The 21966-nt window shown below is 40.1% G+C and overlaps 1 protein-coding gene across 2 annotated transcripts; it reads right to left on the reverse strand.

Annotated features, from left to right (window-relative positions):
• Positions 1-1651: 1651 nt before the first annotated feature.
• On the reverse strand, positions 1652-13085 carry LOC117254791 (T-cell surface antigen CD2). Of its 2 annotated transcripts, none has more exons than XM_033623194.2 (8): positions 12966-13085; positions 7413-7703; positions 7198-7274; positions 6873-7053; positions 5427-5489; positions 5152-5229; positions 4695-4966; positions 1652-4602 (listed from the first exon to the last, which is right to left on the reverse strand). In XM_033623194.2, exons 1-8 carry the CDS (start codon positions 13036-13038, stop codon positions 4510-4512), a joined length of 1128 nt encoding a protein of 375 aa, XP_033479085.2. In that variant the 5' UTR covers positions 13039-13085; the 3' UTR covers positions 1652-4509. The 2 variants fall into 2 exon arrangements, with proteins under 2 accessions (XP_033479085.2, XP_033479084.2); XM_033623193.2 differs by having other exon boundaries at positions 6873-7056.
• Between the last annotated feature and the right edge of the window lie 8881 nt (positions 13086-21966).

Here is a 21966-nt window from a genome sequence, read left to right on the forward strand (position 1 = left end):
AAATAACACTGGACACTGGATGGTGCAAGACAGAGTTGGATTAAACGCCATCCGTGATGTAACAGTACAGGTCAACATTCTGACCTATAGTAGAGAAAAAATGGACCTATGGCACCACCTTCTGGCCTCAGAGAAAGAACTTTAACAATACAAATACAATACAATAACATACATGACACTTGACACCTTGAAAAGGTTGGGGATGATACTCTTTGATTCATTAAATGTGTTTTCACAGTGTGATGTGTGTTATCACTATCATTACTCATATTTTTGGATAATAAATTGAGTTTTTAAAGGAGGTTTGGGTTGGAGAATTTTCCTAACCTGTAAAATGAAAACATTATACTTGAGTAAAAATATAAAATTCATATTTTACACAAACAATCTGCATAAACTGCATGAAATCTGATTATTTTGGCATGTTTGATAATGATGCTGTGAACAGATCTAATTCCAATTGATTGGTCCTGTGTGCATGAAGCTACATCACCACCATCTGGTGGACATGGTAAGTCAATGCAGGCAATGCAGAGTTGAAATCAAAATCAGAAAATCTTTGTTTTGTCCCCCACATTGCACATGCACCATGCTGTTTGGCTGCTGTTTCTGAAGTTTCTTCCAACATACATTTTAATAGAATTAAATAAATCTGCAGTTTTTAATGCAACCAATAGATCACTTTGCCAAACAAGAATCAAGCTGTACCAGAGGATTTGGATTAAATGGCATTTCTTATAAAACAAAAGAAACAAACAAGAAATCAACATGAACAGAACACTAGTAGTACTACTGCAGAGTTTTAGTACGAAAAGAAGGCCATAAATTAAACAGAAGTCAATAACAACAACCTGAGAGTGAAAATGAAGTTAAATAGTTGAAGTCTGTATATTACAAATATACTCAGTGGTTGAAAGGTAGGCCTATATGACACCTATTAATTCAGCTCAGCAGTCTAAATCTATTTATAGAAATCAACAAACTGCCCCGGGTAACTGTCCTAACCGTCCCAGGAAGAGCAAACACACCTTGGACTCCTGTGTTGGCTAACAACACAAAATTAAGTTGCACGCTGTAGATTGAAATAAAATATAGGAATTGTGAGAAGGTGTCTAATTTAAGGTTCAAAGTGTCAACATATCCTCATACAACGGTTGGTATGATATTTAATGAATTAGCGCCCCATGAATTTTGTTATGTACTTAACAAAAAGTTACGTACAGTGTCCTAAATTAACTTTTAGACCACCCAGCCATGGAGGCTAGTTGATGAAACAATCCACACGCTGAGCATGTTTTTTACCAGCCAAATTCATAAAGAAGAAGGCAGAGCAAAATCTCAAGCTAAAAGAAAACATTTCTTCAACATAAAAATGTTAAGTTTGTTTTGAGCTTTCTCAAAGAACTGCAGCTGCCGTGTGAAAAACTGGAGAGTTGTCGCTTTTTATGCCTCTAGGAAATTATCTATCCATTTCACAAGTCTTATTAACGTGCAATCAACATTTCAAACAATTGCTCACACCTAATATTAGAGACTATGACAATAGCTCGACATACAAAGAGGGAAAGAAATGTGTGAAAATCAGTGAACAGCAGCACAATGTGGGTGTAGAGTAACAGCATAATGAGGCACAGAAGTAGTGAGCAGAAAATTAAAATACATTACATTTATTAAATTAAATGAGATCACTTCAGAATAAAACATGTCTTTGATGTCAAATTTTGTAATTTTCTGTTGCCATAATGAAGCTGCAAGTACAGGAAAACCTCTCACACACACACACACACACACACACACACACACACACACACACCAGATAATCATCTTGCACTCGGCAGAGCTCAGCAACGCTAACATGCTCAAAACCACAAACACATTTTCAGCAAAAAGGCACAGGATATATGACTGAAACACACACACACACACACACACACACACACACACACACACACACAGTCTGTCTGCGTTGTTCTGTGCATTCAGCCTGAAAACAGCGGGCTGCAGAAGTGAAAATGACACAGTGTGAAACCTGCTCATATTTCAGTAGAAAGTTGCATTAGCATTGACACCATTTATTAAAGACATCACTGTGTACACTTCAAATCAACATTTTTACAGCAGATACTTCGATGGACATGATGTAAATGCTTTGGCACGTTGGTTTTATACATAAATAAAAAGCATAATACTGCATATAAACACATGAATGACATTTATTCATGTTATTGCATAGACCAACCCTGAGGGACGAGCAAGTTTCCAAAAGTAAAGCATAAATGACGGCAACATAGTTTGTTAGGTCTGTGTGATTTATAGACCGAATCAAAATGATGTCATGCTAACAACAACAATCACTTCTGGGTGGACAATGATCAATTATTTTGACTTGCAGAGAAATGTGATTTATTTACATTGTAATTTTGCTGCTCTCCCTTTCCATGTAGGTGCATGGAAGGGCAGAGAGATGTGCACTCTCCACCTTATGCTTTCCACGTAGGCGCGTTAGCGGCTTTCTGCATACACCCAAAGGAAAGGCAGAGAGGCCCCAGAACAGAGCCATACCACCAAATATAACACTGCAAATGGACATTAAGTTTTCCCTGACGAAAGTGTTCCTGACTGAACTGCTAGATTTGGGATCAAGCTGTCCTTTTCTTTAGTTCATGGCCAATCTGATAAATTAGAAAAACCCAAACCCTCCTCCATTTATTATTGTTACCCAGTACACTTTAATACAACGAAACGTAACCATTTTTTATTGTTAACTAAGCTGGTTCTTGCCCCCGTTTGCTCAGCGCCGTTAATTGTACGTATGTGACGCTGGAGTTTTCTACCCAAGCGTTATTGTCAACAAACATTTTGATTCAGTCTATTGCAGCTGATAACATTCCTTTTATTCATCAATTCACAACACAAATACATAAAAAAAGAGACTACAAAGAACTGCTTACAAATGTACATAAAATAGTTATAAAAAAATCATGGAGGAAAAAACAAATCCAGAAACTGGAACAAGAAAACTGTCATATAAAATTAAATACCAAAGAAATAACTTACATGTTTAATGAATAGTTTGATATTTAGGGAACTACATTCAGTTGGTTTCTTGCAGAGAGATTAGGGGTGGGCGATACCGCAAAATTTGATTTTGATCCAATACCAAGTAATAGAGGGCTGGAGTCGACAATAGCAATACGATACGATACGATACGATACTTAAAAGTGTCTTTTTTAATTTGGGAAGAAGCGGTGTCATGATTTATGAGGCCAATCATAAATATGCTTAAGTAACAGCAACTGATGACCAATATTACAGTACGAAAATGCAACAATAACCAATGCTGAAGATCTGATTTGACTAAAATATTAATTTCACTTGGCTACTGTGTAACTGGATTTTCCTTTTCTGAACCTCTCTGAGAAGACTGAACTCTGGCTTTGTGTCAGAGGTTTGGATGCTATGTGTAAGAGGAACTAATCCTTTTTTCAGGTATTGATCTTACTGATGCTAGTATCAGTTTTCAAAATGAAAACGTAGTATCTAGAGTATTGATACTTTAAGATCCATCTGCCCACCCCTCAATCTTCTCATCAAACTCAACGCTCCTTGACTCTGTATTAGCACCCAGTACTGCTTGCTGAATATAGGGGTTGATAAGAGGTTATCACAAAATCAGGGAGTGCGCCTTTAACCTTTAACTCAAGGTGGAACAACCAGCTTTTCCCTGATCTTTCTGGAATGTCATGGTCTTCCTTGACAGATGTAGTTTGCTGAATGTAGCTCATTATTTTTGTTCCCTTCCATGTTGATTTCAGTCATGTTAGAGGAAAGTTAAGAGTCTCTGGACACATACATCTTTCTGAAAAGTTGAGTTATATCTGACACATACATCAAAATATATAAAGAAGAGGACCTGTGTTAAAAAACAACAGAAGTACAAAAATAACCCTTTTAAAGAGCACTCTAATAGTTTGACATCATGACCTTAAAGTATTATTTGTTATCACATATGATAAAGTCATTAAATTGTAATAGTAAGATGGTGGGTTATGTTGAAAAAAAAAAAAAACAGTTAAAATATAATTATAAAGTTATGATGACTAAATAACAAAACGAATGATATACAATGTTATACGACTTAGGGCAGTCCAAGTTTGTTCATCATGTTATTAACTGAAAGCTTATTAAGACTCATAGTTTGACTTCAGCTTTCACAGCTTTGACTTTGCTCTAAGTGATTTTCAACCACTTAATTACAACAACAAATTACAAAAGTTTGATCAAATTTTCACCACTCCCTGATGAAATCATGATGTTAATACGGACGTATGGAGGAGTGAAGTGCCTTTAATCTGTATTTCCTGGCTGAGTTTGAATGACGCATCAATAGAGAAGAGGGGAAGAGAGAAGTAAATTGGGAACAAAAAGAAAAAGAAAATGAAGAGAGCAGATGAGCCCGGACAAAAGAGGATAGATTATGTTTTCTAAACTCTAACACTCACATGGTGTCACACTCTTGGTGTTTTCGGAGCTTTCTTCCTGGGCTGAGGAAGAGGAGGAGGCTGCTCGTCATCAGTGTTATCCACTGGTCTGGGGGGGGCCTGAAAGAAAGGGAAAAGTAGAGATCAGATGCCGCACTGATGTCTACATAAGATGTTGAGTTCTCCTTCACAGATCCACTGCAGTCTCCTACATGTGCAGGTCTTCGGGGGCTGGGCTGAGGCTGACCACCGGGCTGAGGGTGACCACCGTGCTGAGGGTGACCACCGTGGTGGTCGGGGGCTCTGGGACGCTGCTGGTCGCGGTGCTGTTTGGAGCGATGCTGGCGAGGACCGGTGTGGCCGGCCGGCTGCTGCTGGTGGTGGTGATGGTGGTGGTGATGGTGCTGACGTTGATGTTGATCGGGAGGATGGCTATGTTGATGATGTTGTTCATTCGTCCATGCCAAACGAAGCTCTCCCTCCTCTATTGAGTGAGAACATTAGCACAATGATGGGTCTGATGTTCCTGGTTAAACTAAGGTCTTCAATACAAAGCCATTTATTGTATGTGTATATTTTCAGATACACATTTTATCACCAGTTTTTTTTACATGAATTATGACAACCAGGTGGTAAACAAACAAACAAACAATCAATCAAAAAGCATACCCTTTAGTTGCATGCGTTTTCTCCGCTTGGTTCGGATGCAGCAAACGATAACGACAATAATCAGCACCAGAACAATACCTGATGAGGATGGATAGTAGTAACTTGTATTACACGTTCAAATATCAGCAACTGCGTATTTCAATCAAGTGTAATTCCTTTAATCATAATTCCAAGGTATTTTAGCTGCACCTTATACAGAACAGTACACTATGAGGAGAAATATATATACAGTTAAAGACAATTCATACAGTCTGATACAGGAGAACAAAACATACCTCCTCCAGCACCCACGAAAATCCAGGTATTAATTCCTAATAATTTTTCAGGGAAAATGGGGTCTTGAGAGAGAAAGAAGAGGAGAAAAAACAAACTGAATAAGCATTGATTCCATGTACTTCTCCCAGCAAATGGGTTTATTAATATGGTTTATTCAGCTTGTGATTGATGGATATATGAGCTGAAGGCAACAGATAACCTGCATCAATTATTTGGTCGTTTTCTGAAAGAAAAATATGTCAGGATTCACTGACAGATGTTATTATCCTACAAAATTATTGGGCTTCCCCAAAAGTGATAGGTTCAATTATCCCACTAAATTAATGTGCTTCCCCAGGGGTGATAGATGCAATTATACCACAAAATTATTGTGCTTCCCAAAAATCAATAGGTGTGATTATACCATTACATTATTGCGCTTCCCCAGAAGTGATGGGTTTGATTATACCTCTAAATTGTTGTGCTTCCCCAGAGGTGATAGATGCAATTATCCCACTAAATTATTGTGCTTCCCCAAAAGTTATAGGTGTGATTATCCCACTAAATTATTGTGCTTCCCCAGAGGTGATAAATGCAAGTATACCACTAAATAATTGTGCTTTCCCACAAGTGATAGGTTCAATTATCCCACTAAATTATTGTGCTTTCCAAAAAGCAATAGGTGTGATTATACCATTACATTATTGCGCTTCCCCTGAAGTGATGGGTGCAATTATACCACTAAATTAATGTGCTTCCCCCGAAGTGATGGGTGCGATTATACCACTAAATTAATGTGTTTCCCCAGAAGTGATGGGTGCGATTATACCACTAAATTAATGTGCTTCCCCAGAAGTGATGGGTGCGATTATACCACTAAATTAATGTGCTTCCCCCGAAGTGATGGGTGCGATTATACCACTAAATAATTGTGCTTTCCCAAAAGTGATAGGTGCAATTATCCCACTAAATTATTGTGCTTCCCCAAAAGTTATAGGTGTGATTATACCACTAAATTATTGTGCTTCCCCCTAAGTGATGGGTGCGATTATCCCACTAAATTATTGTGCTTCCCCAAAAGTTATAGGTGTGATTATACCACGAAATTATTGTGCTTCCCCAGAGGTGACAAGGCTGTTGCCGCAGTGGCCCGCTTACCTGTCCTGTCCATTAAAGGCAAAATATCATTTAAAAAAAAAAAAAGATAGATGTGATCATACCACTAAACTATTGTGCTTCCCCAGAAAGATATTTTTTTATTTTTGTCTTGGCAGAAATATAATCAAATGTCTCCTTAGAATTCAAATTCAGGGTTCCAACAAACAGCCTGATTAATTCAGAGGAATTGTTAATAATAGAGTTCTGTATGTAATCAATTCTAATTCTCATTAAACTATGTGATTTCCATCATATGAGCCAAAAGTCACAGAGACGAGTGGCTATTGTGACCACTCGTCTATACTCACCGGGCTTAAAGCAGGTTTGTTCAACAGCTTCACTGACCATAGAGCTGACTTTATTGGAAACTTTGCATCTGAAGGAATCTTTTTCCACCGTTTTAGCTACTTGTGTCAGAGTGTTTCCAGAGTATTTCTTCTTATCCACCACATTGTTGTTCTGGAGCCATTCATACTGGAGATCCTCCATCTGCTGGGTAACAATGTAATGAATGAATGAAGTAAAACCTTACATGCCACTTTAAAACTTGAGAAACTCGGGGCTGGATTACATTAGGTAGGCTACAAATACAAATACAAATACAAATACAACACATTGTACTTTTGTTCTCACCTGAGTTTGCAACTTGCAGGTAAATCTGACATTTTGCTTGGGACACTCCATCGTCACTTTTGGGTTTGGTACACGGTCTGAGTACAGCAGAAATAGTTAAACCAAACATGATTAGTGTGAATATGTGGACAGATTAAACAGATGAGGTAACATAATGAAAACTGTGCCATTAGTTTCAGACAATGGAAATATAATAAAAATTTCTTGTTACGTACCCAATACACATAAATTTGTAGCTTTCAAGTTTGCTAATTTCTTTCCATTTGTGTCGAAAACTTCAGGGGTGTATATCCCTGAATGGTTTTTGTTCAGATTTTTCAGCCTCAGTGATCCCTTTTCGTCAAGGTGCTCCCTATTTCCAGTGATAATTTTGTTGTCTTTTCTTCGATCTATAATTGTGACATCGCCATGCTTCCATGTCAGTCGTTGTGAGTTGACCAGTTTGTGATCCAGAGTCACGGTGAAGTTATTGCCTGTTGCGGCGTAGTGGTCGCACACCTTAGAACCTTAGAATAGGAGCAAAAGAGAAAGGTGGAGAAATTCAGAGAATCAGGTGGCAAATGTAGCATTGAGAAGGAGCGACTTTCTCAAACAATCACCACAACTGGTATGTGAAATACTATTTTTTTTTGTGTGTGTGTGTCCATGCCTTTGTTTGGACCAGTGTCAAACATTAGTGGTGAATGATACATGATTACTGTGGGCTTACACTTTTTTACCATACCCATGCAATACTCTTCTTCTCAGGAAATCTCATGAGTTAGGGATAAGTCAGAGTTAGTAAGAGCACAGAGGAACCAACGTAACAACTCGTCTGTTACACCCTGAGTGTGTTGTGCCACTGCCAACCAACACCATCCCACCACCTCCTGCCTCCCTCCTTTTGTTTGCTCAAGAATAAAAGAGGAAGCTCTTATATGCCGTGAGATTTTCAGATACATTTAATAAGTTACTAATTTCTAATACTTTCCCCACCCACTGTTGGGAAACTTATGCTGAAACTGAGGGAATAAGAAGGCAAATAGGTTCAAATAAAATGCTTCCTGTGTGGGTTAACCCTAACTGAGGGACCAAAGTTCTGTATAAAACTGAGAAATCCAAGAAATCATTGATAACAGGCTGACATTTGGAATCAATCACAGGTTCTTTATATATATTAGATGCAGATTATTGCTTTTTAAAAGGTGTTGAGACATTTAGCCACATTTATTTTGTATTTTTTTTAACCTGCTCCCCTTCCCCCACACCCGTGTGTAGGTGTGCACCTTTTACGCCGTGCATATACCAAATCTGAAACTCACAAAAGTACACAAATGAAACTCTGCAGCCGCACTGCGCAGATCATTTCACCTTGTCGCAAAGCCTGACTGCACTGAACACTGCATGATATGTGTATTATATCCTGTTGTCTCTGTTCACACCACAGTCTGCTCACAAGCCACACACAGAAAAGCATAAAAACAGTATGTGTCTTACTTAATGTCTAACCATAATTTCCACGTGCTAAAGGTGAAGATCAGACCAGAGCTGGTCTGCAGTTCTGAAGCAAAATGCCAGTAACACTTTCCGTAATGAGGCAGTGTACAAAAGAAGGGCTTGGACCTTTGATTTACAATCACAGAGTATAACCTAAACAGTTTCATTCTCTGTGAAGGCAATCCACAGGAAATTAATGGTTACATGAGTCATCATGTGATGAGGTGGAACGCTAATACTTTTCCATATAATATTAGAAAAAACATATTTGTGGTTTAGGGCCTTCTTTGGAACACACATCAGTCATTAGTCAAGACAGAGTCACCATTTCAGTTGCAGTTACAGAAATGTGGGGCCAACTGTTCTCGCATGCTTCAGAGCGGTGTTGTGCATGTTCACACTTCACAGGAGCTAGCTCAGTTTGCAATGAACTAGATTGCATTCATTATGCACAATTTGGAATTTTATAACTATGTTTTTTGTTTTGTTTTTTTCCTTTCGGCTTTCGACTTTCAGCTGACAATATGCATAAAAATGTCATATTTCTTCTGTTGGAATATGTACTTAATTCCGAGTTCTTAAAACGCCCTCAAATATTCATATGAACTGGCTTCATCAGTACCAGCAGCTGTCTAAACTGTCAGTTGCAACAGCCATATTTGTGTTGTGTCAAAGTCTGCTCCCCGTGCCAGATAGTGTTTCCCTCCTGTTAATATGTGTAGCGCCCCCGTCTGTGGTTACGGTTAAGGGGAGACAAAGTATAGACAGAGAAACAACACCGACATACCAGTTGCCTTAAAACACAGTGTGTGAGATTTGTTAACTGTCACAAGAGTTAACTATGCAAGCTTTCACGTTCATTAGTTGCCAATGTATACCTCCAGTTCACTGTTTAGCAAAAGTATGAACACGTTTATGCACAACATCATTTTAGAATGCCAAAGTGCTCCACATGTCATGTGACAAGGACCATCCAATCACAATCCCTTCATCTGTTAATATCAGTCTGTGATAAATATGGAGAAGAAGTTGATCATTTTAGTGCAGAGCTGCCAGAGCTTTACATCTGTCCCACGCACATTAGACCTACACACAAACAGCGCCTGGGAGAAGTTCAGCTCTGCACCCACTGCCTGACTTTGTGTTTTCCAGGCAGTTAAAGATGCGGCATGTGTACGGCCCCTTACAAGGACTACTTCTATCAGCCTGTTGGTCATGTGATCTCAACCACCCCAAATATGTGGGTTGTACACTAATTACTAGCTTACTGGCATGATTATGTGGGTTATGCATGAATTTTGGTGCATTATTTTCCGTAGGTATACATACAAACAGTGGAAGAGACTGGAAGTCATTCCGTGATGTGAAAGAGGTGCGCCCTTTATTTAACCCTGCCCCTTAGAGAATCTATGAGCACCTCTGCAGGAATGACACTGGATTCATGGCACAGCTTTTAATCTAGCAGGAAAATGACCCTTTTTTGTGGAAGTTTCTCATGGAGGAATGGGCTTTTTAAAATAGCTTCATCAGTATGATGATAATAATATCAGTCTACATTTATGCAGTTTTAATCAAAAGTCATCTAAACGCTCCACATACACCTCTACAAAAGCAGGCTATGTGGGGTTCTCTAAAATAACAGTTGCATAATATATGATCCACTACACTGACTGGCTTTTCGTTTCTCTCCTGTCTTTGTTATACTATCTCTGACAATCACTTCTAACCCAAAACAGAAAGGTTATATACTGGATATTGTTGCTTTTTCCATCAAACTGAATTCAGTGATGCAATTCATTAAATCTAAAAGTCGTTGAAGTGGAAAAAAGCGACAGCTACACATGTCAAACTGCAAAATTCACCTTAAGACATTTCTATTACCCAGTATGCCCCCTCTTAAAGATAACTTCTGCTCACACTCAGACTTTTAAGCCCATTTTCCCCTGTAACGATTACTTAAGATATGACACACTGTTTTGATGTAACTTCAATGTTATCATCTTTGGGATAATGGGATTCTGTACCTCTTGGTCTACCTAAGTCAGTTTCTTGAACTCATTTCTTTTTAACAGATATAAAAGTCTCAGAAATATTAGGAACAGTATTTATAATCTGGTGACAGAGATGATAAAGTCGTGATCACCAGAGAATAATTTAACTCAATTTGTGTATCTCAGGAGAATGATTTTAAAACAAAAGAAACAGTCTGTTATAAAAGCTGTGTTGGGATCTCAGATGACAGTTCTTGTTCATTAAACGGAGACGGTTTGGTCTTTTATAACCACAGAACAAAGTGTAATTCCAGGAAGCAACAGAAGAATGCGAGCAGGCTTCATATGACACCACATCTTCACGCTTTCCGAGGCTGCAACCATGAAACTGGCCAGATATCAACTCTGACATTTAAAGTATGAGAGACAATAAAACCCTCAAAATGTTCGTCTGCAACACTGAAAACTGCTTTTTGATCATTATATTTGATCAAATTTACTACACATTTGGCCAGTTTTTGCTTTTGATAGGAAAGACTAAAAATGAAAAGGATTTAAAATAAAACTTCTGACCATTTCAAATTTTCCACTCTCTATGTTTTATATGCATATGAACAGCAAAAATCTATTTAGTTATATTATTGTTAATATTTTTTGTTACTTTGTACATAACAGTCTAAAACGTGGCCATTATTTGTTGCATTTACGTGATTTAATTTCTAGCATATTCACGTATTCTTTCTTCTTATTTTAGGTGCGGGAATCGTATTCTTGCTTCCTGTCTTGTGTGATGCTTTGTCTGTAGGTCACCTGTACTGAAGTGCTTAGGCTTTGCTTCCTGTTCGTCCTCTGTAACCTCATTTCAGACCGACTTTACCACATCAGCAGCGCGTTTCTGTTGCAGGTAACATGATTTCTCTCGTCTAACCCGTGTCTATTTCTGGCAGAATTCACAAAGGCCCCTTTTAGACAACTAAATATCGACTGTAGATGGAAAAACAAATATAGAAAAGACATTTATACTTATAAGTACAGTCAGCGCAAACGCACATGTGAATGTAAACCAACTTTTTCATAATATAGAAGTTGTTAATGTCATTTAACAGCAACTCAAGTGGGAATTGAATCCTCAACTCGGCAGCATTTATATCGTTCCATGAACATTTCATTGGTTCCCCCTTTTGTGTCACCGTGATTAATCGACTTCCTATTTTACTGAGCTAGAAAACAGTCTTAAATTTGGATCTGTACTATTTAGTTTTTGAGATTTTTTTTCAATAAAACAGTCAAATTTAAAGGATCAATCTGGTGATCTTGCAGATTTAAGCCGTTTTACTGTTTATCTTGAATCAATTGCAACAAAAACTATAGTTTTTTTAAACCATTGTCCTGTACTTGAAATTGGGGTTTTGCTCTGCTTTCATAATTTGTGTAGCTGAGCATACACAAAATTAATTTTCATTTTTATGCAATAACAAAAACAAGTAATGTCTGGAGTTTAAATTACAATAGTTTTGGAAAGTTTTAAAATGATTTTAAAGTGTTATTATTTTGATCAACTACAGATCATCCAGCAACTCTTGTAAAATGTAAAATAAATATTGTCCTGGACAATAACAACCTAACAACAATTAAATTAATCCCCAATTAGTTTGGTAATTGACTGGTTGATTTGAGTATTCTTTTAAAGAATAAAAAAGTCATAATTTTCTGATTCCAGCTTAATAAATGTGAATATGTTTTGGTTTCTTTACTCCACTATCACAGTAAACTGAATATCTTTAAGTTGTGGACAAAATAACATATTCAAGGATGTCATCTTGGGTTTTCGTAAACACCCACTGACATTTTTTCACCATCATTTTCTCACATTTTAGGGACCAAAAAAAATAAACTGATTAATTGAGAAAATAATTGTCAGATTAAGTGACAAATTCTAAAATGTGTTAGACACTTTAAAACAATACAGTATGCACTGGAAAATGACTGTCATTAAAACATGATGTAACTAACAGAACAGCAAATCAATTTTCTGGTGCTGAAAACATGACCCTCATTTAACTCATATTACACCATTATAGAGTTCAAATTATAGAGTTAATTATTATTTTTCTTTAAAAAGAGGTTCTGCTTTTAAAAATCCTATGAAAATAAACATTAAGAATCATTACAGGAAGTCGCTTATGAAGATCCTACAAAATGTATACTGGTTACATTTTTGAGTCAAATTAAAATCCTTAAAATCCTAAAATTATAATATCTTACTACTTAATGAAATGTAATTGTTTAATTGTACAGTACCTGCTGAGGAGAGGGTGAAGCAACAGAGCAGGAGCAGAGAGATGGCAGAGACAGCAGCCATCTTCATCACCATCCTCTACATTTAAGAAAGCAAGAGGAACAGCCGCTTTTAGTTATCAAGGTTACTTCCTGTCAGAGCAGTTAGATCACCTCCTTTGTGTGTGTGTGTGTGTGTGTGTGTGTGTGTGTGTGTGTGTGTGTGTGTGTGTGAGAGTGTGTGTGTGTTTATGGTTTCTAAAGGAAGTGATCCAGGGGCCTCATCTACTTTCATCGTCAGAAAAGAAAGCTAATGTCATATTTAGAGCAGAGAGCAGTGGGCTTCTTATTCTACTTTAGCTGCTTCAGTAACTAAAATATAAACGAGAACTCCAGTTACAGATCATCTAAATACAAACTAATCCCAACACAGACAAACAAATACATTATTTATGGTTAAGACTAAAGCATTAACTGACTTTCTTGTGTTTCTTGTATTGAGAACATGCCCTGTTTAGCACTGCCTCGGTAAAACTGATTCCATAAACAAGCCTGAACCTAAACAGGAATTTGATTTGTAGATACCTTTATGTCAGTTTCATATAATTAAAAACAGGGGAGCATTTATATTGTTAGGAACATCTAAAATAAGGTAAAGGTGTAGTTTTCGAGGCTGTAAAGCCAATAAATTGAAATTAAAAATGTGTTGTATATCTGACTACATCCTTATAAGCTGAAAGATTTGCACTCTAATTTTGACAATTGAATGTTTTAGGACTTTTTATTTTAAGAAAAGTTCACAGTTTTGTCTTTAAGAGCCGGTAAGAATTCAAACTTCCGACCAATAAAGTTGTGCAATTTTAATTTCAGTAGAGCAAATTTGTTATGTTTACTTTACTTGAAATAAAAGGTGCGTCACCATCACGTTGAGGAGAACAGGTCCAAACACTGCAACATGGTTATAATTATGCTTTCTTAAATGAACAGTGTCACCTAAATATTTGGTATAAATACAGTGGTGATAAAAAGTTTTCGGACACCCCATGCATTTGTGAAATATTGCATTAAGAATCACTCTTAGGTCTTCAAGTGCAATTTCTTTTAGTACAGTCACAGCCAAAATACTAAATAAATCCTAAAAAAGCCATTAAAAACTTAAAATTGATTGGTTCCATAAAAATACATAAGAAATTTTGAGTATTGGGTCATTTTGGTACCAGTAATGAAGGTCGTTCTTTTTATTAAAAGACACAATTTTTGTTGCCAAGCTTCGTGTCTACATAAAGCCAGCACATTTGAAAGTTCTTCAGACACAAAAATGGCTAAAACAAGGAACCTAACGCAGGAAACACGCCTGAAGATAAAGATTCTCAGCCAGGAAGGGTACAGCTGCTGCCAGATAGCCAGGAAGTGCAGATGCAGTCCTTCAGCAGTTGGATACACTCTGCAGAAATACAGACAAACCAACAGCTTGGAAGACAAACCAAGATCTGGGCGTCCAAGGGTTTCTTCAGCAAGAAATGACCGCATCCTGATCCGCACATGCAGGCAAAACCGCCGAATGACATCACAGGAGCTTCAGAAGCAGTGGTCAAACCAAACTGGTGTCCAGTGTTCCACCCGCACTGTACGTGGCCGACTTTTAGATCATGGCTTAAGGTCCTACAAGGCTATCAAGAAGTCCCTGATCAATGAGAGACAGAGGTTAGCCCGGCGTCGTTGGGCCCAGGCACACAAGAACTGGACAGCCAGGAATTGGAAGAAGATTTTGTGGTCAGATGAGTCCAGTTTCCAGCTTTATCTTCCTCCTACTAATGTGAGGGTACGCAGAAGGCCAGGCGAAGCATTATCTCCAGCATGTACAGTACCCACTGTCAAGCATGGTGGAGGCAGTATCATGGCTTAAAGCAGAAAGGTTAGAGGTTGAAGAATATTTGAGAAACACATATTCAGATTTGGAGAAGAATAGGATAGTAGGTTTCCCACCTGATATCCCTCCATTAGGAGGGATAGAGCATGAGATGGATGTCAGGCCACCTAGGTGGAAGGAAGTTCAGGAGGTGGTCAGGCGTGCAAAGGCTTCTTCGGCCCCAGGGCCTAATGGAGTCCCCTACCGGGTTTATAAAAGTGCGCCTGATACCCTTAAATTTTTGTGGAAACAGCTAAGAATAGTTTGGGAAAAACAAATTATACCAAGAGCATGGCGTAGGGCAGGGGGTGTCCTCATTCCTAAGGAGAAGGAGTCTGTGGACCTTAGCCAGTTCCGGATGATTTCTCTCTTGAATGTGGAGGGGAAGATTTTCTTTAGTGTAGTAGCGCAGAGACTAGCTAGCTACTTAGAAAGGAATAGCTTAATAGATACCATGGTGCAGAAGGCAGGAATACCAGGTTTTTCAGGGTGTTTAGAGCATACTAGCATGATCTGGCACCAGATTCAGGCAGCGAAGATTAACAAAAGGGACCTACATGTAATATTTTTAGATCTTGCAAATGCGTTTGGTTCAGTACCGCACAGCCTCATTTGGAGTGCGTTTGACTACTTCAGAGTGCCACAGGTAGTTGTTAACTTAGTGAAAGCATATTTTCAGGATATTAGGTTGTGTCTAAGTACAGCAGGTTTCACAACAGGTTGGCAGAGGCTAGAAATAGGCACCATGGCAGGGTGTACAATTTCTCCATTAGCATTTACTATGGCAATGGAAGTAATCATCAGGGCTTCTAAGTGGGTGGTAGGTGGGGAGAGATGGCAGAATGGGTTGCATCTTCCACCAGTTAGGGCTTACATGGATGACATGACACTGGTGACCACAACAACGCCATGTACAAAGAGGCTACTAGAGAAGGTAAATAAGAACCTCAAGTGGGCCAGCATGAAAATCAAGCCTAGTAAATCTAGAAGCATCTCGATATGTAGAGGGAAGTTAAGTGATAGGAAGTTTGTCATAGATGATGAGGACATCCCAACAATTAGGGAAAAGTCAGTAAAGAGCTTAGGCAGGTTGTACAATGTAGAGTTGAATGATAAGGAACAGGTGGTGAAATTTAGAAAAGATGTGGCTGAAGGATTGGATAGAATAGATAAATCAGAACTTCCAGGAAAGTTGAAGTTGTGGTGTTTGCAATTTGGGCTATATCCTAGGTTAATGTGGCCACTGTCAATTTATGAAATTCCAATATCTGTTGTGGAGAGAACTGAAAGGTCGGTTAGCTCCTACATTAGGAAGTGGTTGGGCGCTCCTAGGTGCCTAAGTAGTGTTGCATTGTATGGAAAAGGGATACTTCAGCTGCCAGTATCTAGTTTAACAGAGGAATTTAAATGTACCAAGGTCAGGACAGAGCTCTTGTTATCTGGGAGTAAGGACGTGGTAGTTAGGAGTGTGGTTCCAAATCCAACCAAGGGGAGGAAGTGGAACCCAAGATCGGCAGTTCAGGAGGCAGAGACAGCTCTTAGACATGCAGAGATTGTAGGTAATGTTCAGTTTGGCCGGGGAGGCCTGGGGCTTGGCTCAGGTAAACCGGTATGAAATACAGCGGGCCTCAAAGATAAAAGAAAGCTGGTTGTAGAACAGATACGCAGACAGGAAGAGATAGTAAGGGGTGCAAAGGTAGTGGCCCAGGCTAAACAGGGACAGTGGTTGAATTGGGAAAGTGTAGAGAAGAGAAAGCTTAGTTGGAGGGACCTGTGGAGTATGGAGGAGAATCGTATTAGATTCCTGGTAGGGGCTACATACAATGTCTTACCAACTCCCCAGAACCTAAAACTGTGGGTAAATGAGGACCCATCATGCCCATTGTGTTCACGTACCGCAACTTTAAAGCATATTTTGTCAGGCTGTAAAGTTAGCTTGTCACAAGGCCGATATACATGGCGACATAATCTGGTGTTGAAATGTTTAGCTGCAGGCATCGAAGGGAAACGAAGACAGGTGAATTCAGAAGGTGTTAAGGATAGGAGCTTAGTAATTCAGTTTGTCCGTGAGGGAGAGAAATACAGAAGGGATAAGTTAGTGAGGAGGCAAGGGTGTGGCCGCCTAGAAGGTGCTTGTGATTGGGAAATGCAAGTAGATTTAGGGGGAAAGCTTGTTGTTCCTCAGGAAATAGTCTGTACCAGGCAGAGGCCTGACTTAGTGTTGTGGTCAGTGAGTCAACAGATAGTTTATTTCACTGAGCTGACAGTTCCTTGGGAAGACTCAGTGGAAGAAGCCTATGAAAGAAAAAAGCTTAGATATGCAGACTTAGGAGCAGAAGCTGAGCAGCGAGGATGGAAGACTAGGATTTGTCCAGTGGAAGTGGGGTGTAGGGGATTCATAGCAAGATCAACTGTCTCACTCCTGGGGGAACTCGGAGTGCGGGGACAGAGTTTGAGGAAGACAGTGAGGGAAATGTCAGATGAAGCAATTAAATGCAGCCAGTTTATCTATTACAGAAGAAATAATGTCAGCTGGGGGCCAGCAGGGGGAACTACTAAGCAGGGCACATAACTCCTTGAGATCAGGTGGAGAGATCCACTTCCTGTCAGGAGAAATCCAGGAAGAGGAAGTATTTAAGTGTGGGAGTGGCCTATTGGAATCCATTTTGTTTGAGGCCATGCGGCAAGGTGAGTGTGCTTGCTGATCCTGTAAGTCCAGTTAGCTCCTTTAACTTTAGCTTATATTGTAGTTATGCTATGTAGTGTGTGAAATAGAGTATGGTGAATGTGACAGGAAAGCTAGTATCAGCATTGCTTCTGCCTGGAGCTTGCATGTATGGAGCCTGGGTTTGGTTGAAGGTGGCAGTGCTGTTTGGGCTGAGATCACTGTCTAGCCTCCTGGAGGTGTCATTGTTGTGAGGGCTCGTCTTGGGGAGGTAGACTGTACAGCCTAACCTGGCGGGGGAGTGTGATAGGAAGCCTTGTTAGGCTGGGTCTACCTCCTCTGTGGTAGTATAGGTAAGGTAAAGGAGGTTGTTCGGTTAGTGTGGGGAGCAGTGAGACCTGGCATTAGGGGAGTGTCTCTGGGACGCCAGAGATCACTGTCTAGCCTCCTGGAGGTGTCATGGGACCAACTAGACGAAACACCGGTGAAAGGAGGTTCCCACCCGATGACCCCAAAGACATGTTAGTTATCACTGCTCACTGGTCTGTATAGTTAAGCCTTGCCATAATAGCTTATCGTAGGGCTTAGGAGGTTATTCACTGAATGCTGATCCTTTTTTTTTTTAAACTTCTTGTGTTTATTTGAATTGGGGATGCATGAGTGCTGCTGGTGTTGGTCATCTCACTGTCTGTGATGGCACATTGAACTCCAGTATTGTACCATTCTCGAAACCCACATGCTCCCTTCTGCGCGTGCACTGTTCCGTCGAGGTAAAAACTGGATGTTTCAACAAGATAATGCCCCTTGCCACACATCCAAGGCCAGTAGAACTTGGCTGCAGGAGCACAGTATCCAGGTCTTAGAGTGGCCAGCTCAATCCCCGGACATGAGCCCCATTGAAAATCTGTGGTGGATTATCAAAAGGTCTGTTTCAAAGCATAAACCAAAGAATTCAGAAGAATTAAAAGCAGTAATTCAAGAAGAATGGGACAAGATTACCCCTCAACAGTGTGAAAGGCTCGTGGGGAACATGCCAGCCAGGATTAGAGCTCTACTATGTGCCAGTGGCAGGACTACTAAATATTAATTTGATGATGTGATGGTTTATTTATTTTTTGTTCAGTTTTGAACACATTCTCTGTTATTTGTTGACTTTGATACCGACAATGTTGAGAACTGACATATTGAAACTGTCAAGAATTTAGTTTTGTTAGTTTTTCTTGTAAACAATAAACAAAAAAATATAATTTGTATTTGTTTGTATCTGTCTAATGCAGCCACACCTTTTGAAACACAAAAAAGATTTTTCCACAAATATTTCATGATAATATTTGAGATTGTGTAAAATTTTAAGGGTGTCCGAAAACTTTTTTCCACCACTGTAGGTGCTGTGCCCTCGTTTTTTCTTGTTGCTTTAGTGCTGCTACATGAATGCAGGGGAAAGGTGTAGACCCATGTGTACACAATATGGTTTTCCATCACAAACACGATCTCTGAGCCACCATGACCTCTGAATTTCACAACACTTGAGAACATAATCATAACTTTTGGATGATGTACATTTTGGGAAACTTGGAGATAGCAAAATAAAGATGTAACTGACAGAAAAAAAAGAAAAACAAGTAGCAACAGATATTTTAGCTGATAAGTAGGACTGCAAACATCATAAGATGTACGACAATTATTGAATATTTCACTTCTACACAAATAGTATGTAATCTGCTAAAACAGCTGGGCACTGTGTTTTTAAGCAAATGTTAGTCAAACAGGAGGATTCAGTGCATTTGTTGGGGACTATTTTCAGCTGCTGATGACTACACATTTAGAGCTCTAGTGAGTATTTAGAGCATCAGAGGGTGTATCAGAAGGTGCTGACGTATTGCGGTAAGCAAGTTGTGTCATTTCCGGTGTTTCTGTGACAGCGTCTCAGCGTACTGCTCTAGTGAATTCTACTAGCCTGCTTTCTGCTTTCTCACTTCAGTTGCTTTAACATCTACTTCAAGTCTTAACCCACACTAGTTCTGTTTAAGCACTTATAGCTCTCCTCCTTCTTACGACTTCCCTGCTAATCTCTTAGCTGTTGTTTGCACATTACTAGATTGGTAGCTAAATTAGCTTAACAGTTAGTGATGGCTTCTCCCTCTGCTCTTTCTTGCTCGGTGTGCCAAATCCTCCTTTAGCGACAGTGGTAATTGTAACAAGTGTAGCTTATTTGCTGCGTTGGAGGCGAGGCTTAGTGAATTAGAAGCGCCGCTCCGCACCATGGAAAACCATTCAGTAGCTGCGGTAGTTAGCCAGTCCCCTGTAGCCGGTGCGGAGCCACATAGCATAGCCTCCGCTAGCGGTCCTCCGGTAACACCCATTCAGCCGGGAGGTTGGGTAACTGTTCGCCAGAGGCGCAGCTCCAAGCTGACGGCCACGGCTCACCACCAGCCTGTTCACGTTTCCAACCGCTTTTCCCCACTCAGTGACACACCCGCTGAGGATAAAACTCTGGTTATTGGCAGCTCTATTCTGAGGAACGTGAAGTTAGCAACACCAGTGGCCATAGTCAAATGTATCCCTGGGGCCAGAGCGGGCGACACTGAGTCAAATTTAAAACTGCTGGCTAAAGTTAAACGTAGATTCAGTAAGACTGTTATTCACGTCGGCGGCAATGACACCCGGTTATGCCAATCGGAGGTCACTAAAATTAAAGAAAGTTCGCTCCTTGGTATAACTCTCAAACCCATAAGTTAAAACAAATATCATGAAAATTTAAAAGGAATTGGCGATTAACCAAACTGGAAGAATCTCGTTTAATCTGGGCAGACAGTCTCAAAGCGTATAAGAGGGGCCTCCGCAATGCCAGAGCAAACTATTACTCAGCATTAACAGAAGAAAACAAGAATAACCCCAGGTTTCTTTTCAGCACTGTAGCCAGGCTGACTGAGAGTCAAAGCTCTATTGAGCAGTGTTTCCCATTAATTAACGAAACTATGGCGGCCCGCCATAGTTTAATTTGACCCGCCATAGTTTCTAAATAAAAGATTTAGGCTGCCGAAAGTATTGACTTCTCATGATATAAACAATATCTCGAACGCTGTAGCGTTTTGTGCCGATGTGCTCAGGCTGTCAGATCCAGCGTTCGACAGTGCAAGCGTTTCACTAATTCGACTAAAAATAGGTGTGTGCAAACTGTAAAAAATATTTAGGGGCACATGTGCGCATAAAAAAAAAAAAAAAAATCAGCCGAAGCAGCCTATATTTTTGTCAATAAAAAAAAATGATAATCTAACCGCAAATGTTGGAGGAACTCCAGCCGCCTTCCCTCTTCCCTCTTCCCCGTGGGACACGGTTATGGGCGCTTTTCCAAGCCACTGTTGGCACAATGAATATAAGTCCCACTGTCAGCTGGGTGGAAATAAGTCAAAGGGCTCTAGTTTCCCGGCGCAGCGCAGCGCAGCGCAGAGTGGCGAACCCCGCGCAGAGCTAGTTTCGAGCAGCGCAACCCGAGGCACGTTCAGTTTGGTAGTTTGACAGACCCAGGTGCGCTGAGATGGGTGTGGTGGCGCAGCAGGGGGATGTGTCAACAGATCCAGCTTGGCGCAGTGACAGTTTCATGCCAAAAGGCTTCGCTGAAGGTGTGCTAAAAGCTCGCCATCTGAAACCACGTCTACTGTCAGCACAGGGGGAGCACAGGCGGTGTAAGCCGAAGTTTGGCTGACCGGCGGACAGTGCGCACACGTCACCAAAACCTCACAGGCAGGTTTCCAGAATGTCAGGCACATTAATAATGCAATAAATAGCCACAAAACCACTATTCAATACAACTATCTGCAATCAGCACATAAATGTATCTCTATACCTGTATCTCTGTCCCGTCACATCTGATGTCAGATCAAAGGGGATTGGCACCGTTTGGCACGTTTGGCACGCGTAATGGAAACCCAACCTGATTTGATTAACACAGCCTGAAAACAAATGAGTTCACATCCCTCTCAGCCAACCACAAACAGCCACAGCATCAGATAGGGAGTATATATTCAGCATCTGTCATCTTAGAAAAGCCAAAAAAAAAAGAAACAGAGTGAGACTGCGAGAGAGAAAGAGAGAGCGCACGTGCGCACGAGAGAAACGCAACATTGATTTACAATTGTGGTGACCTCCTCCCAGGCTTTGCATCATCAGCCCGTGGAGGTCTGCTCGCAGTTCCGTATATTCGGACACTGCGAGCTTGGACCTCCCGGACCAAAACATCAGTTTCCTCCTGGGAGAAGTTTGGCCGTCTGACGCTGCTGCTCTCTTCTGCGATGGCGAATTGAGTAAACTCTCATTACGCCTTCGTGCGGCACATTTAAGGGCGAGGAGAGGGACTCACTTGATTGGTGTGATGTGTGTAAAACCCACTCCACGCCTTCTCTCCTCCCTCTTTCCGACTTGCGCAGGTAGGAGGGAAGGAGGTGGGACAG

Source organism: Epinephelus lanceolatus, chromosome 24 (assembly GCF_041903045.1).
Source record: "Epinephelus lanceolatus isolate andai-2023 chromosome 24, ASM4190304v1, whole genome shotgun sequence".
NCBI lineage: Eukaryota > Metazoa > Chordata > Actinopteri > Perciformes > Serranidae > Epinephelus > Epinephelus lanceolatus.